Genomic DNA, 19,283 nt, shown 5'->3' on the forward strand with positions numbered 1-19,283 from the left:
GGTACGCGTAGCCAAATCATGGACACGAACTTCTACAGCGCCGTTCTCGATGTATACGGGAATGCTATATTTAACATTGCCGCATTCGGCGGTGTGCTGCATGTTGTTTCGCGAGGCGAATGACTCAGCTTGGTTAATGTTGTTGAACGAAATCAGCACGCAATGTTTGATATGATGCATTTGTAGGGTTTTCACTTCAGCCAGATTGAGTTTCATCTGCACTTTTAATAACTGTTCCACTTCCCGAATGGCTGGTCTTACGGGGCATTTCGAAAAATCAACAGCAACACAGTTCGGCCGTATCTGGGTTGCTTTTTGCTGGGCACCGTCACTCATCACTAAATTGCACAGTAGGTATAGGCTATTGTTATATGGACTGCTTGTGTGATAGGAACCGATTGATTTTTAGGTAGAATTGACTGTTTCACTTGCGCGGGACGATTTTTCGCGTCTGCTCAGGGCGAGATGTGAAGACAAACTCATACGTTTCTTGATTGAAAATAGCTCTTTTTCCAATGCGGATAACTTTTAAGCGGGCAACAACGAGCAAACCACTCGATAAACAAATTAAAGTGCAAGAAAAGCACAACCAATGCTGGAAAAACCAGATCTCCCCAAGGCGGCCCTTTATGGAATTACTAGAGTTGAAGTTTGTCTCATTCCATTACATTACATTATATTACAATTAGTTCAATTACATTACTATATATTACTATTAGCTCTGAAATGAAGGGTTAAAGTCGCAATAATTAGCCTTTCTTACTTTTGTTGGCACGTCTTAAGTAAATCGAAAGTTACAGTTGTTTAACAACTTAATACATACGTCTGACATAAGAAACTGACAATTCCGTTGCGCCTACTTCATAACAATAGCGCAAGTGCAACAAAATGGTAAATAGGGGAACATGCATTTGATGACGGAATGAGACAAACTTTAACTCGACTATTTCCATAGAGGGCCGCCTTGGGGAGATCTGATTTTTCCGACATTTGTTGTGTTTTTCTTGCACTTTAATTTGTTTAGCGAGTGGTTTGCCCGTTTAAAAGTTATCGGTATTGGAAAAAGAGCTATTTTCAATCACGAAACGTTAATATCTCCACACATACTAGCGATATCAAGTTTCCGTCTTTGGCAAAGTAATGCAGTTTAACAGCCTAAACAATGTTCTAGAACATTTATATAGTGGAAAAAATCTAGAAGAAAACTTATGATGAAAAAACTGCATTTAAGGGACCTTTCACAAATAATCCCCTATATTTCAAAAAGCATAAAAGCTAGAGAGTTTAAGTCTTCAGGTAAAATGTTTGCAGTGAGTGTCTCCACTAGTTTACTGAAGTAAGTGTTTGTCTATCTGAATTATTGCAGAAAATAAATTTCGTAACTCACTACTAGGGAGATTAATCATCAATCCGATAAGACAGAAAGAAGGGGAGTTTTTTCTCGAAGACACCACATTGCTAAAGTCAACAGTTTTGATGTAATCTAAAAAAACGCTGTTTTGCTCTTTGGGACCACTGTGCAGTGCACGCTTCGATACAATCACGTGCCCTCAACGGTAATCTGCATCCGCTGTACCGCTTTGCAGTTACTGACCAACAACTTGTGGTGAGCTATCCCGTTGATCCCGTTCATTCAGCTCTCGATCGCGTCTATTGTCTCCTTCACCGACAACTCCACTTCTTCAAGTGTCTCACCCATCACCGTTAGTTACATGTCGTCCGCGAAATCCAAGATTTTCACTTTCCTGGGCAGCCGCAGAATTATTACCCCATCGTACATCGCGTTCCAAAGAGTTGGACCAAGAATGGAGCCTTGAGGAACACCCACTGTGACTCGCATTGACTTCTGCACTTCGCTAGTCTCTTATAGCAGCTCTCTGCTCTAGAAGTAGCTCTTCATGAACTGGCGTAGATAGTCGGAAACCCTCATTCTGTGCAGCGCTGCAGCGATGGCTTCCCAGCTGGCGCTGGTAAATGCATTCTTAACATCTATCGTGACTACAGCAATTTCCTCTTCATTTCTGTTTAGATACCTTCTCAGAACTCTTGAGTACTGTCTGAATTGCATCCACTGTCGATGCTCCTTGCCGCAATCCGAGCTGCATCTTGGACAGTCCGCGCTTCTCCTTTGTGCCATTTTTTTGAGAAACCAGTTTCTAGATTTAGGAAATAAACGAAACAACGTAAATTTCAATAACAAAATTAAATAACTGTTTTTGCCTTTCTCATATAGAAATGTTATGCAATCGCTATAAAAATCGTCAACCTAATCCCGGCCTAAATTTTTTGACCTATATAGGCTTAGGTAGGAGTATGCAATGAGGGGTTGCTACTTTAAAATTAAAACTAGTTTAAAATTTCTTAACAAGTTGAAAATTTTAGGCAGGATCCAGACCCCTCGGATCTTCCTCCTTGATCCGCCGCTAGTTTCAAGCGATGTTTCAGTATCGACACATCGTATCTCAAGATCTTGGCTGTCGATCAATTGTATGTATTTGCGACTCGTACTGAATAGGTAATATACATTTACAGCATTGTATTGAACATAATCAGCCATGGAATCGTAGTTTGGACAAATGAGAAAGGCACTATAGCACCACTAGGTGGATTAAAACAGGTTTTTTTATTTAGTTCGTTTATTTGTTAGGCACAAATGCGTTAGCTTAGCGGTGCCAAATTCATTTTTTTACATTTTGGATATCTTAAAACTAGAAGGTTACAAATTTGAAATATTTTTTACAACAAGGGGGATTTTTACAGCAATCTTAAAGCTAGAAATGCAATGCTATATACAAAAGTAGGATACAATAGGTTTTCAGAATTTTTTTGCAGCTATCTTAAAACTAGGAATCGAGTTTGATATACAAAAGGAGGAACATAAGTTTTTTTACGAAAACTTTTACAGCTATTTTTAAATTAAGAATACAGTTTGAAAGGGGAACAGGTTTTTATGAGAAATTGAACAGCTATCTTAAAACTATAGGAATGCAGTTCGATATACAAGGTGGGAAAGAATATTTTTATGACAAAAATACAGCTATCTTAAAACTAGGAATACAGAATGCAAATGTGGATTATTTCCAACATCGGTGTTGAAGCAGTTATATCAGGAACAGAAGAGAGTAGGCGGATATGTTGACAGGTAAGAAGACCAGACTTGCCACTTTCAGACAAACGGGAGATCAGCGACATACCAAACGTCAAGACCCGGGTTGATGAGTGGGATTCATCGGACCAGCGGAATCGGGTCGCTCTCGCCTCAAATTGCGTGGCAAAGGCGACGGCGGTCACATAATGGCACTCTGATGCTGATCGGCTCCACAAGGCAGGACAGGGAACTTCTAAAAACGAGAAATAAAAAAGAGGAGCTAAATTGACATATTTATCGTTTTTATGAAAATATTAATAAGGGACATAAAGGGAAGATCGCGATTTGCCAGCATATCCCGAACTGGAACATTGGGTGGTCTACCTAGGGCTCGAAGGGAATCTTTTAACTGAGACCTGGCGTCATAATAACCGGCCCATACCCAGATAACGTGCTCGATGTCGTGATAGCCCTCGTCACAAGCGCACAGACTACTCTCCGAAAGCCCAATACGCCGCAAATGCGCATCCAAGGTGTAGTGGTTGGACATAAGCCGGGACATAACAGGAATGAAATCCCGATCCACATCAATCCCCCTGAACCATGACTTTGTTGATACCTTTGGGATAATCGAATGTAGCCACCGTCCAAGTTCCCCATTGCTCCACAAGGTTTGCCAACTGTTGAGTGACCTTTGATGACAAATACTAAAAAAATCGTTGAAGCAGATTGGTCTTTCGTACATGTATCCATCTAATGCCCCCCTTTACTAAAGAGTCGGCCTTTCTATTGCCCGGGATAGAGCAATGAGATGGGACCCAAACAAAGGTAATCTGGTAAGATTTTTTAGATAACGTATACAAGGACTCCCGTATCTTCCCCAGAAAATACGAGAATTGTTTTTTGGGCTTCATCGCACGAAGAGCCTCGACAGAGCTGAGGCTTTCCGAAATGAAGTAGTGATCTGTGGGCAGAGTGTCGATGATCCCAAGGGTGTACTGAATTGCAGCTAACTCTGCGACGTAAACTAAAGCGGGATCATTGAGCTTGAATGAAGCAGTGATAGTATTATTGAAGATACCGAAGCCAGTGGACCCATCGAGATTTGATCCGTCAGTCGACTTATCGGAATTTATTATAAAATATATTGGGGATCACTTACGGGCGAATATGGTCCGGGATTCCACGATCCTTCGTGGATGTGTCGAAGAATACAGTAGAATCAGAAATATTAGGGTGATGGATGCGGTTGGGATTATACGAAGAAGGATTGATGCGCTGTTCCATGTAGTCGAAGTACAAGGACATAAATCGGGTTTGAGAATTAAGCTCAACGAGCCTCTTGAAGTTTCCAATCACCAACGAGTTCAGAATGTCGCATCGGATGAGCAATCGATATGAGAGTTCCCAAAATCGATTTTCCAGCGGGAGAACGCCCTCCAGCACTACGAGACTCATCGTATTGGTCGAGTGCATGCAACCCAAGGCACAGTGGCGTAGCCAAGGGGGGGTTTTGGGGGTTAAAACCCCCTCTAAACCTAAATATTTCAATTGAAGAAAAAAAAGTTTGATGCTGACTAGTTTATTAAATATTCAAATAATAATTTTGGAAGTTTAATATCTGTTCATTACGTTGAGAACCTAATGTTTTAAACGTTATGGGGACTTCTTGTAAGTTGTGAGAATGGGATCGTTTAACTAATATTTTAGTGAGGAACCTATAGTTGATAAATCATGTAAATATCAAGCAAAATAGCTCAATGAAAACGCCTACATAGAAACTGATGAAAAATGGCGTTTTACGCTTGTCTCTAACAGGTGAGAATCGGTTTGTATGTACATTTGATTTTTTTTGGGTTATCACTTATATAAAGTGCCACTAGCTAAGATTGGTAATAAAAAAATTGAAATTTTTCACGTTTTTCGCTATTTATGGTGTACATTTGGGTATCGAATTGAATGGCGCCAAGATTCCATAATTTGGAAACTATCAGCCTTTGGAGGTTTAGTATTCAGCAATTTTAGTTCGAGACTTAGTATCTTCAGCAAAGTTTTCAAGAGTGTTAATGCAAATGGCTTGATGGAAGATAGGCGGCAACAAAGAATGTGGGAGAACACCTTGTAGATGACGTTTACTATTCTAGTATGCAAAGGTGCATCTTTCAGTGCAAACGATTTAAAAAAAATAACTTGTTGAAATACGAAAAGCAAAGTGGCGAAAGCAAGCTTTTACCCGCACCATGCAAGATTTGAAAATGGATTTCCTGATAAATATACTCGATGGCATTTACGTCACCTTTGGATGCAAGGGCAGTTCAGTAATGGTATTATTCGGTAATTAGTTGCAAAAATCCCACTTAACACCATTGTTATAGATGGGACATACTACTTCCTACATCCTATACTTCGGTAAAATCTCCTCCTTCCAGATCTTCAAAAGCACCCAGTGGAGTGCTCTAGCCAATTCCTCTACTCTGTGTTTGAGTTGCTTATATGACAGTTGATCATTGCCAGCGGTCCAACCGTCCTATTTTTTCATGAATCTTAGGTAGATTCGAAATCTGTCGTCGACTGTGCGCGTCTCCAAGCTGATTCTTGCAATACTCTTGTCGTCTACTGCTTCGCTATTTAGGTGTTCGTCATAATACTATACTATACTTATCAATCATGAGAATTTCTGCACATTGTTTATAAGGTTTACAAACTATCCTGTGCGATAACCGGTTTATACAATGCCCCGGCCTATCAGGATGTTTATGTCACCGATGACATCATAGCTATCATAGACATGCTCCAGCTGCGCATAAAATGCATCTTTCTCGGCTTCGTGAGGTCAGTGCACATTGATAATGCTGTGGATTTGATCCACACTACACAAATCCTTTCGCTGATCGCCTGCCACTTGATACGCGTTGGCGCATTTTGCCCAGCTCTTGCACCGTCGCTCGATCCCCGCATTTCCACACATTCTGCCCCGTCCATCAAAGCTCTTCTAATGCTACGAATTCGAAGTTGCGAATTTTCAGCTCATCCTTTTCTGCTTGATTGTTAGTAAAGTGGTGTTTTGGGCCACTCGTTGAACTTGACCTAATCTGTCTCGTAGTCCGCCACCCAACATAACTGACACATGCGACAGGTATTTAATTCTACCTACAGTAGGGTTATAGCACCCATGCCCGCTCACACCATCCCATTTCGCTATTACTGCAGAACACGGTAGTACCCAGTCGATCGCGGCCTACAGATTAAATGTCATCAAAAGACCCACCAACATTTTTGAAAAATCAAAGATTTTCGTCAAAACCCCCTCCAAACTAAATTTCTGGCTACGCCGACAATGTGCAAGCAACGATACTTGATTCTCTCCAGTTTGATGAAGTGTATGTTCGAGGCAGAGCGGAAACAGAAACACCCCCAAATGCCTTGGGCGCTGTAACAGAGACCACCCCGTCGCACAGTGATCATCTTCCATACAAAAGCCGGACAAAACTTCAAAAGTGGCCCGAATTTGATGAAAACTTCACATTGGGGTAATTTTGTCGCACTGAATTCATATTTGATGTTATTTTTTTATTTTTATTTCTACCTCAAAATTTTGGTACTTAGTTCGTGGTTCGAAAATTCAACATTAACGAATGTGCACAATATATGAAAATTCAATTTCAAAAAAATTGGTGTAGCGAATTTTAAGCAGAATACACATTTTTTCAATTGTTGATAATGCTGGTAGACATTCATAAATTATATTTCGTACCTTGGGGAATCAAACACAATCATGCGTCTCCTTCAGACATATAATGAAAAATCACATTTTTTCCTACCACGGGGCAAAAAGCACATTCATTTTCGGAACGTACGCCAATTTTCAAGTATCATTAACTACAAGTGATCTTTCCGAACTGTTTCAAAATAAAGTACAGCCACTTTGAACATTATAATTTAAATTTAATGCACGATTTATTATTTGTGCTTCATGTTTGTGTGAGAAAAAAAGCTTGTATCGACCAAATGGAAAGTTATAAGTCCAGCGAATAACCTTTCAAATGAAACCAGTTCGACCCTAATCGGAATCTTTACTAAAAATATATAGTCATTTGAATAACATAGGTTTGAATACATTTTTTTACAGAATTGATCATCTATTTCACCTTTGAAGTTCTGCAAAAAATCTATCTTTCGTCTTCAAGACCTAATATTTTGAGAAAACTCCATTAAACCTCTTTACAAACAAAGAAAACGTTAAATCATGAAAAATCCAAAATAAAATTTAGAGGTTTTGTCCGGCTAGGCGACACTGCGCGTCGTCTGCAAGTGCGTGCATGAATTGACAATCGTCAATGTCATTTACGTAAAAATTGTAGAACAGGGAACTTAGACATGCATGTGCTTTTCAGACAACAGGTTTAGCAAAAAGTTATTTAAAATCGGTGAAAGGCCATTCTGGTGCAGCTTCTCAGAAAGAAACTGAGTCAAAAGCCCCCTTTATATCCAAGAAGACTGCAGCCATCGCAAGGCAATCAGCCGTCCTTTTAGGCGGGGGGGGGGGGGGTCTAAAACCTTAAAAAGTACCCTCGAACATACACTTCATCGAACTGGAGATAATAAGTATCGTTGCTTGCGCATTTCCTTGGGTTGCATGCACTCGGCCAATACGATGAGTCTCGTAGTGCTGGAGGGCGTTCTCGCGCTGGAAAATCGATTTTAGGAACTCTCATATCGATTGAACGGCTGTGATAAAAGTCATGGGCAGATTCCCCATTCAAGAAGTGGTAGAACGCTCATATGAAGGCTTCGTGATCGCCAAAATCAATGGCGTCTTCGTGTGTAGCTATTACGCTCCTCCAAGGTGGACAGTAAAGCAGTTCAGCCTAATGCTGGAGCAGTTAATCGAGTAGTTGATCGGTCGGAAGCCGGTAGTCATTGGTGGTTACTTCAACGCCTGGGGTTTGGAGAGTAACTTGACAGACTTAAAAAATCAGATTGCCCCAAAGAACTGTGACGAGAAGTAGACGCTTATCCCTGGGGTGACGCGTACCTAGTCGTGATGGCGAAAATGAAGGGATCGACGACGCCAGCCAAAAAATGCCCGAGTAAGCTGAATATAATTATCGAGGGTCTTTTACCCGAAGCACGATCCAACTATCTGGCCACCAACACCGTACGGCGAAGAAGAAGGAGCACACACGGACGATTGGTAAGTAACGATGAGCTCGACAAAGCATCGAAGTGTCTGAAATCAAAGAAATCCCCCGGTCCGGATAGAACACCAAACGTGGCGTTGAAAGCTGCGATCCTGGCATATCCGGACGTGTTCAGGATGGTGCTGCAGATGTGTTTAAATAAAGGTTCCCCAAAATTTGGAAGGTATAGAAGCTGGTACTGCAGCCGAAGCCGCGCGGACTAACTAAGAGGCAGCTCGGATTGCGCAAGAAGCGTCAACAGTGGATGCAATTCTGACAATGTTTAAGAGTGCTGAGAAGGCATCTAAACAGAAGTGAAGAGGATATCGATACTGGGCTGTGGTTATGATAGATGTTAAGAATGCATTTAACAGCGCCAACTGGACAGTCATTGCTGCAGCGCTGCACAGAATGAGGGTTCCCAACTATCTATACCAGATCCTGAAGAGCTACTTCTAGAGCAGAGTGCTGCTGTGCGAGACGAGCGAAGGGCAGAAGTCAATGTCATTCACAGCGTACGTTCCTCAAGGCTCCATTCTTGGTCCAACTCTTTGGAACGGGTATACGATGGGGTCATAACTCTTCGGCTGCCCAGGAAAGTGAAAATCGCGCACACAAAAAAAAATGAAATTTAAACGACATGTAAATCAATACGAATGTAAACATATAAAGATTGAATCAAAACTTTGATTGAAAATTACGTTAAAATCAATGCACTCAATTAGAGCATCAAAAAGCATACAATTTTACACTTTCGTTCGTGTAATATTACATGTCATTTACAGCAATAAGCGTGTAAAAAATACATTGAAGTGCATTGGTTTTCCGTTTGAAGAAACTGTAATTTTCAATCCATGTGTAGAATTATAATAAAATTCGTTGAAGAAAGCACGACAAGTCGTGTGGATTTGTGGTGGAACTTAATTTTACATTTATATTCATGCTCCAAATATGTTTATGAAAATAAACTTAAAATTACAAAATATTTTTTTCTGTGTGGGTTTCGCGGACGACATGTAACTAACGGTGATTGGTGAGACATTTAAAGAAGTGGAGTTGTCGGTGACGGAGACAATAGACGCGATCGAAAGCTGGATGAACGGAGTCAAGCTGTAAATAGCCCACCACAAGCAGCGTCAAAGCGATTCAGCGGATTCAGATCGACGTTGGAGGGCAGAATTTTGAGTGATAACCGACGACCGGTTGAGCTTCAACAACCACGTCGACTACGTCTGTGAAAAGTCGGCGAAGACAACGAGAATCATGCCAAATGTCGGCTACCGAGACGAGACGTATGCTATCGACTGTTTCGTCATCGATACTTCGATATGAGGTTCCTGCCTGGGGTGCTGCGCTGAAAACCAAGCGGAATCGTGAAAAGCTGAACCGGACATTCCGGCTGATGCCCGTACGAGTCGCGAGTGGTTACAGAACAATATCGTCGGAGGTAGTATGCGTTATCGCCGGCATGATCCCGAAAATGCATCACTATGGCTGAGGACTAATCCCAAATGTGACAGCTTGGGTGCATAGGAAACATGGAGATGTGAACTTACATTTGATGCAAATTTTGTACGGGCACGGATGCTTCCGGAAGTATTTGCACCGGTTTGGACATGCTTCGGCACTCCTTTGCCCGGAGTGTGTAAACGTGCAAAGACACAGGAACACGTGATCTACGTTCGGAGAAGTTTTCTTAGGGTGTGATAGTTGACAGTATCGTTGAAGAGATGTGCCACGACGAGCATACCTGGGACGCTGTCAATAGAGTGGTTACGAGTATACTCTCCGAGATGCAGAGGAGGTGGCGAAGGGACCAACAAAGTACGCCCTTGACTAGAAAGTCGCCGTTAAATCACAAATTGGGATTCGCGAGAAATTCCGCCGCCGGGGAACTATCCGTTGGTGTAGATTAGGTCCCCCGCCGGGGACCAGTTGAGTAGTACGCAACGTAGAACCGGGTTCGAGTCATCTGGGCGCCAGTGATACGGACGTCAGACTTAACCGGAATCGCCGGACCGACCTTAACACCCTACCGGATAGCTCGTGAGTAGGGTAGATGCACAGCCGGGGATCAGACTGCGTCGAATAGCTAGCAATGGATCATTGGGGCGCCAGTGAACCGGAAGCTACGCTCCACCCGGAATCGCTGGATGGACCTTAGCACCTACTGGCTGGTCCGTAGAGTAGGCTAGGTCCATCGCTGGGGCTACATCGAGTAGATCGGAACAAAGCGGGGAGCTAATTGACTCACGGAAACGAACATCGGCATCGGGAGAAATCTACCGCTCGGTATCGGGAGAACCTGTCTCGCCTAGGAATTCTCCTTCGGAGTAGGCCAGATCCATCGTTGGGGACTGGACCGAGTAGTTTGCGAACAAGTCGGGAGCTGAACGAGTAAGTGGTGCTAAATGGTACGAGAAAAAAGTTTCGGTGCATAGTGGCACAAGGGAGCCGAAGGGCTAGGTAAATTAGACATTCTGAAGTTTTCCGCCCAAATTGTCTTCGTAGGGGAAGAGCATAAAGTTTCGACCCACTGCTAGCTGTCCGACTACCATGTAGAAATTGCCAGTCTGTGTTGATGGTGAAGAACACACCACCGTCGAGGAGTAGTGCTGTAACCCTACTGAAGGAACTAACTGCTAAGTAGTGGAATTAGAGTGGGTGTTATGCTCATAAAAACCCCCTCCCCGAAGTAATGCCGTAAGGTAGTGCCGGGGAGGATTCAGGTTTTAGGCAAGAGTAGTGGTTTTTGGCGAGTCGGATGGCAACACAAACCAGCTCCCTGAGACATTACAGTTTAATATATTTTTTTCCTGCAGCCTCAGGGCTTTTTTGGAAGTTTTTTGCTATCTTCTAAAAACAAAAACAAAAAAAACACACACACAGTCGATTGGTATATGAGAATCGGCCAAATAACAAATCGGAATTGAAAATAAGAAAATTTTCTGAACTATATATGAAGAAATAATAGCTCATTGAGTTAAAATCCAGTGAAGATAAATTTTCTGTATTGTATTGTGAAGATATTTTTGTTCCTTACATGAGAAACTATCAACGGTCTTCTAGAAATGTTTCGCTCACATACAAATAATTTAAGGTTATATCATTCATGGTTATTCACGATAGATTTAAATTCTTCCACATAATTGTAATTTTCAGTGTTTTGTAGTACTTGCACCGACTTTTTAGTCGTAGAAAATTCAACTTTGGTCGCATCTAAATGCAGTAGTAGTAATACAGTAGTCTAGATAGCCCAAAAAAATAGTAGTTTGCAATATTTTCTAAACTGCTAAGATGTAACGAGATGGAAATTTCACTTTCGAGGTCTGGTTATTAGAGTGTTGAAATGATGATTGACATGATCGTATATCACGCCTCTTGGTTTAGAACCGAGCATATGAGCATAAGGTGTAATGTTTCTTCCTTCGAACCTCTTGCTCTCGTGTACATATTTATTACCATTTATTACCGCATTTTTCCGAAGATATTAAACATTAGATAGTCCTTCCTGAGTTTCAAAAGAACTTGATAGTGTCCCCGATACTCGGACGTAACACATCACTCGATCCATAGTCGATTTGATCAAATATGTCGGTTTAGCTAGAAACCCATATTCGTGTATTAGATCCCATAGGTGATCTCAATCGATTGTATCATATGCGGCTTTGAAATCTATAAACAGGTGGCACGTTGTAATTGCAACATTTTTCAAAGACTAGTCGAATCGAAAATATTTCGTTTGTAATGATGCATGTCCCAGTAAAACCTGCTCTGAATTCCCCATTTTTCTCTATGGGCAGCGGTGAACACTTTGTAGGTGGCATTCAGCAATGTGATTGACTGGTACTTGCAACAATCCAGCTTATCACCTTTGTTATAGACGGGACATGTGTACTACTCCCTCATTATTTTATATGAAGAGTAAACTGCAATAAGAACGTAGGGAAACGTATATCTGCAAAAACAAACACGGACATTTAAAAACTACAGCCATTTTCAAAATCTCTCTCGCTTTAGCAGAAGCTTTTACTAGATCGAACAATCGACTAATGATACATATGCATACTATGCTGAAGTATGCTCTCCAATATGTGATTTTGTGTAAAGGTTTGGGAGGAAAGTTCTTCATTCAAACATAGAATGAAGAATTTTGCTCCCAAACATTTACGGAAAATCACCTATAATTCTCACAAGCTGACATCTGCAGCCTGGTAAATATAAACATTTGAATTGTGCGTTTATTTCCCCGGTAAGCAGTTTATCGTCTATTTATTCTTCATTAGTGGGAGGGTAACCAAATTTTCACCTCTCAAGAACTTGCGAAAAGCTACTGACAATGCAGTATGGAAGCTCCACCTCAACGGCATCCCTTATTATTGAACGCCAAGGCAGTTTAGTAACTATAATAACATATCGGAAAGAATGAAATATTCAAACCAACAGTCAGACTATAGAAATCATCAATGGGGAAACACGTGGCTGCAACCATGCGGCTAACCGACATTTGTGATGTCTTACCTGTTTCACCATTGTGCTATATGATCGGTGTAAAGTCAGACCGGACTAAGTAGCAAAATCTCAAAAGAAGAGAAAATGATAGGATTGAATCAATAATTTCTTCTTCAGCTACATTTCATTTGCGCCAGATTTGAAAAATATTATCATTAGCATGAATTATGATATGAATCCATTGCGGATAATACCGTAAAGAATGCAAAGATTTAATTTTTGTACACGTTTTTCTCTGTATCAATGTAATATCGCTTAGTCCGGTCTGGCACAAAACCGACATCTTGCATGCGCGTGCGCTTTGTATTCGTTTTCACTGAAGTTAGACTGGACATACGGCATTTGGTAGAAATGCGGCTGCAAATATGGGTATTTCATCAACTTTACTAAAATATGAATAACTCAAAAACGAAGCATCGTAGCTATGTAATGTAAGCGAACAAAAAATTCTACACAAAGCAAGCTACAATCCTATGCAATAATATGGGGTACTTTTGAATAAAATATCGGAGATATTTTGGTTCGAACTAGAAAATGCTAGCCGTGAGTAATCATCAAAATTTTAAAATTTTAGTTATACCAAAAAATAGCTTAATTCCTTGCGCAACTTTACACGAGAGGGATTGTTGATATCTTTTACGTAAAAGTTTTAAAAATTCGAGAAAGCGCCGCAGCCGATCCTGTAACCTTTCGCCTTAAGTTCCATACTTTCAACCGTCGGTCGATGAAACAAAACGTCAATCAAAATTAGTCCTTTTTTCAATCGTATTTAACGATGAACTAGTTTAAATCAACAATGAAATCAGTCGAATTTCAGTTGTTTGTTTTATTATTATGCCTTGAGCCAACTGGCCGATTGAGCGTTTCAAATAATAGTATTTATAACATTTTAAATTATATTCAAAAGTTTAACCTACAACTAGAATATGAAAATGCTCCTTAAATACAGAACAGTACCAGAAAGTCGCCATCTCATCAACCAACAATGCCATGGATGCCATTAGTGTTGAACACAATAAGGCGCTGTTGGAGCTTGGGAATGAGATGGAGCAGAATAGCGCAAAAATAAATAAAATTTTACAGCACATTCCAGCCGTGCTAACCGAAAAAATCGGCCGTAAGGGTTGCTCCAGCAGCTCCCGAAAACGTCCCCGCTTGGACGGCGATTGTGATCAGTCCTCTCCTAACGTTAATGAAGGTACCAAAGACAAGTAAAAAAATCAGGCGAAGAATTGTTTTGGCTTTACCTGTCTGGTTTTGACCCGAAGGCAACAGAGGAAGACATACAAAATTTAGTGCAGCAAAACCTCAACACCAGCGAGACTGTTGACGTCCGTAAGTTAGTTCCCAAGGGCAAAAATCTTGAAGAACTTTCCTTCGTGTCGTTCAAAGTCGGAGTTGGATTACAGCTGAAAACGGTCTCCCTGTTAAAATCCTCCTGGCAGAAGGGAATAATCTTCCGTGAGTTTGATTTTCACACGCGATCTACGTTTCGGTTTCAATCACAACAGCAGATATGAAAAAACAACAACAATCAACACTACCCCGCTCATTGCATGTATCTCGCCAATCGCTAACACTAATCAGACGGTACACTCGCAATTGAAATCACAGAGCTCCGAATCCGACCCGACTACCGATAATGTGATTAATTATACTAAGCGCTCAGTCACGATTTGTTATCAGAATGTCCGTGGATTACGTACGAAGACTCAGGAGATCTTTTGAGCCTTATCTGTTTCTGATTATGACGTAGTAGTATTAACAGAAACATGGCTTAACGATGATATCCTCAATGCTGAACTGACCGATGAGTATGAAATATATCGATGCGATCGAAATTGCTCTACCAGCCGTGCCCTTCGTGGTGGTGGTGTATTGATAGGCATCAAAAAAGGAAATCGAAGCAATATTGTGACCGTCGATGGAGCCGCCCGTCTAGAACAAGTAGCAGTTCGTATATATTACGGGGCAGTGTCTCTCGTTGTATGTGCGATTTACCTACCACCGAATTCTGATCTCGCTTTGTATGAACAGCATGCTGTCTGTGTCAATCGACTGTACGATCAAATTAGTACCAACGATAGGGTGGTGGTTTTAGGCGACTATAATTTACCTCAGCTACGTTGGAGTTTCGATGACGGAGTTGGATGTTTTATTCCAATAAATGCCTCCTCAGAACATGAAATTTTGTTAGTCGAAACCATGATTGCTTCTGGCCTACAACAAGTAAACTATTTGACGAACGAGAATGGCAGGTTGCTTGATTTAGCGTTTGTTAGTAACACTGGCGGATGCGAAGTATTGGAGCCACCCGCATTGTTAATGAGATTAGATCGTTACCACAAACCGTTTGTGTTGAAAGTTGACGCTGTGTTTCCTGTGTCTATGAATGACGATGTTGATTTATTCTACGATTTCAATCAATGCAATTATGATGAATTAAACACTAAAATTTCACGAATAAATTGGGTTGAGATATTAACGCTGGGTACTCTGGATGAATCTGTGAATAGATTTTATCACGAACTTGAATCAATATTTCAACAACTTGTACCTAGGAAGAAAAGCACGCGCCGCTCGGATAACAAACGACCTTGGTGGAATGCTGAAGTACGAAATCTTCGAAATCGTCTCAGGAAGGCTCGAAAACGATTTTTAGAACAAGAGGCGAAACCGACAAAACGTTTGTACGGGAATTAGAACGCCAATTCGAGCTCGTGAATGCAACATCCTTTCGTTCATATGTCTTCCGAATTGAATGCAGCATGAAGGACAACCCAAAGCAGTTTTGGTCTTACCTGCGGAACAAAACGTGCTCCGGTGGAATCCCGGAAAGCGGCAACTATCGAGACAGGACATCAACGTCACCAGCGGAGTCAGCAAATCTATTCACGTCATTCTTTCAAAGCGTGCTAAGTAATAACTCACCACCTTTGTCTGAATCGTACTTGAGTAGTTTGCCAATGTTCACTCTGAATTTGCCTTCAACATCATTCACCGAACATCAGGAACATCTTAATCTTCGGGGGATTGACAGTTCCAAGGGCCCAGGGTCCGACGGGCTACAACCATCGTTCATCAAGAACTGCTCTTCATCTTTGGCACTACCAGCATCTCTATTATTCCATCGCTCTCTTGCTGAAAATGTTTTCCCCACGAAGTGGAAGGAAGCTTTGATAACTCCAATCCACAAAACAGGCAACGTACATGATGTCACCAATTATAGAGGAATTTCAATCATAAGCAGTCTCCCTAAAATCTTCGAGAGTATATTGTTAGATGTTATCTACCCCGCGTTAAAACACATCATCGCTTTGGACCAGCATGGTTTTGTACAAAAGCGCTCGACAACTACAAATCTGATGAGCTACGTGTCGACGCTTATTGATAAACTGGAAAAACGACAACAGATCTCGATGCGGTGTACATCGACTTTTCGAAAGCTTCTGACCATGTTCCTCATCAGCTTGCTGTGGAAAAGCTAAGGAGGACTGGACTGCCGGACTGGCTGACTGATTGGATCTCCTCATATCTTGCGAACCGTAGCGCCTCGGTGCGACTTGGAACTACACTCTCGGATCCTTTCTACATTTCATCGGGTGTTCCTCAAGGGAGTCATCTCGGACCTCTTCTATTTGTGCTCTTTGTGAACGACCTCTGCAGTGAATTATCGTCTTCTAAAGTCATGTATGCTGATGATCTGAAAATTTATCGTGTCATAACAACTATGGTAGACTGTTGTGCATTGCAAATGGACGTCGATAGGATCATTGACTGGAGTGACAGAAATGGAATGAGTGTGAATATTCAAAAATGCAGTACAATCACTTTTCCACGAGCACATACTCCAATTAAGTTCGAATACTCAATGTGTTCTGCTCCCGTAGAACGAGTCGTATCCGTCAAGGACCTTGGTGCCATTCTGGACTCTAAGCTACGCTTTACGGCACATTACTCTTCCGTTATAGCTAAAGCCTACGCTGTACTTGGACTCATCAAACGCAACACTCGTGATTTCAACGATGTGTATTGTCTAAAACACTATACATTACACTGGTACGCAGTATTCTAGAATATGGCGTTACTATTTGGGCTCCGTATCACACCATACACATTAATCGTATCGAACGGGTACAGAAGAACTTTATCAGGTTTGCACTTCGTCGGTTACCCTGGCAAAACCGTTTCCAGCTTCCTCCATATGAAGATCGCTGTATCCTTATCAATCTCCCTACGCTGCGAAACAGACGGATTTTTCTGCAACGACTTTTCATTTTCGACCTTCTGACAGACAACATAAACTCTCCTGCGCTTCTAGCAAAACTCGACCTCAACGTTCCGGGAAGAACTTTCCGGAGAATTGATTTTTTTCCGTCGCTCAACACATCGCACGCAGTACGGCCAGAATAATCCTTTGGATGTTTGCTGTCAACTCTTCAACAATGGCTATCATTTGTTTGATTTTAATATTAGTAAAGAATCGTTTAAATTAAAAATAGGATTAAGTTAGTGTTTAGTCTAAGTCTGTGCGATGTAACTTTTTTAAATCGAAGACAATACAATACAATACAAAACCGCCAATGAGGTCAGTTCTTTTTGTTGTTTGTGAAATGGCTCAGATAGTTAGGTCTAGGCTAAAAGAAGCTTTTAAAGATGAGATCAATAATAATTTTCAATAACTGTTATTTGAGAATCTCGCAAAAATAAAAGAAAATTAAATAACATATAGTATTTTTTGTTTGAATCGACTAATTAGGTACACAAGAATTGTTATTTTTTCATGGCTTTCAGTGTCAATTGTTCTAATCCATTTCTCTAGCTGCGTTTGTCTATTTGTCAACGATACTATTAATGCACAATTGGCAGCTAGTCTTGCGTTTGTGTTGTCAATCTTTATTGATAAAGTTTTAATAGGTGGTGTATATTACTGTGTATGCATATTATTTCTTTCAGATGATTACCCTGTGATATCTTTCATCATTCCGGTAAAGAATAGTACAACGAAATTCATTATTGGAACAGGACGCGAAGTTACAATGATTGAGTGGGATGGAGTTTCTTCAACGGCAAAATATGTAAAAACCGTAGGCCAGGTAGAGCTGGAACTGCCTGACAATCGTTTTAACGATGCTAAAGTTGATTCTAGTGGTCGTTTTTATGGCGGTACAATGCGACTCGAGGAGAAAGGAGATATTTTTGAATCACGACTTGGAACATTTTATCGTTACGATGCTCAACGAAAGCAGTTTGTGGTATTGAAAAAAAATATCGGTGTATCTAATGGGTTATGTTGGAATGAAACGAAAAATTTATTCTACTACATCGACTCGTGTGATTTAGATGTAAAAGAATATTCTGTAGATGCTAACGGAAATCTTTGTAAGTATCGACAATGTAGCCATATTACTCTATACATCTTATATTGTTGCAGTTAATGAAAGAGTGGTTATTGAGTTCCGAGAGAATGGTTCGCGCCCTTCATTTGTACCCGATGGAATGACTATTGACATGAATGGTTTTCTCTACGTTGCTACATTCGGTGGATCTACAGTATACAAAATTAATCCTTTGTAATATTAGTTTTATAACTAATAATACGTCTTAACAATTCTTTTCCTATTGTAGTGATAGTAAAATTGTAATGGAAATAAAAATACCGGCCGAGCAAGTGACATCTGTGGCATTCGGAGGGCCCAATTTGGACATACTGTACGTAACAACTTCAGCAAAAGAGTTCAAATCTCCACAACCTGCGCCTGCTGGTGCTTTGTTTAAAGTTACTGGTTTAGGAGCTAGAGGAACGATCATGCATAGTGTTGACTTGAATTAGAAGATCGGTTTGAATATTTGAGATCGAAGAAGACGAAACTATTCTTTACTAACTAAAGTATAAATTTGCAGTTATGTCTGTGTCATTTAATTTCTAGAAGGTTGCCTACCTGTTGCTGTGCACATTTCGTGGGAAATAAATGCACATATATGCGATAATTTGACGAAGTTATTATTCTCCGTTTCTATTGGGCATATGCGACATATTGTGAAGCTTCCGAAAATACTAACGGTTTGGATTACCAACAGCCCTTATTTTAAAGGACATGTCCTTATTTTTGACGATTTGGGAAAGCGTCCTTATTTTACTTCAAATGTCCTTATTTTAGTGTCAAACCGTTGTAGGCATATTTGAAATCTTTCAGATCAAATTTATGAAGATGATTATTAAACTATTCAATCATCGTCACTTCTTTCCAACGAGTTTTTTAGCCAATAAATGTGGCAACCTTTACATTGTTGATACAGTGACACAATATCATATTCGTACACCTCTAGTGTATATGTTTAATATTGTTTCATAAATGTTTGCGCTATTTAATATAGGTATTGTTTTGTAAATGTGGTAGTAGAATCATCATCTGTTATTTTCTTATCATTTGTAATCTAAAGTGTGCAAGTTTCCGTACACTACACATAAAAATCATTATTTGGTATGAAAATGGCACAAT

The 19,283-nt window shown here is 40.6% G+C and overlaps 1 protein-coding gene across 5 annotated transcripts in view; it reads left to right on the forward strand.

The window, feature by feature from the left end:
- LOC131684009 (regucalcin-like) overlaps window positions 1–18,771 on the forward strand; it is a 571,198-nt gene extending 552,427 nt beyond the window's left edge. For all 5 annotated transcript variants that reach the window (XM_058966603.1, XM_058966511.1, XM_058966680.1 and 2 more), the window contains 3 exons: window positions 17,737–18,162; window positions 18,215–18,353; window positions 18,409–18,771. In XM_058966603.1, the coding sequence (XP_058822586.1) occupies window positions 17,737–18,162; window positions 18,215–18,353; window positions 18,409–18,613 (770 nt within the window). In that variant the 3' untranslated portion in view covers window positions 18,614–18,771. The remainder of the gene's footprint in view (window positions 1–17,736; window positions 18,163–18,214; window positions 18,354–18,408) is intronic.
- Window positions 18,772–19,283: the final 512 nt, after the last annotated feature.

The sequence above is a fragment of the Topomyia yanbarensis genome, chromosome 1, assembly GCF_030247195.1.
Source record: "Topomyia yanbarensis strain Yona2022 chromosome 1, ASM3024719v1, whole genome shotgun sequence".
In the NCBI taxonomy this organism is placed as follows: Eukaryota; Metazoa; Arthropoda; class Insecta; order Diptera; family Culicidae; genus Topomyia; species Topomyia yanbarensis.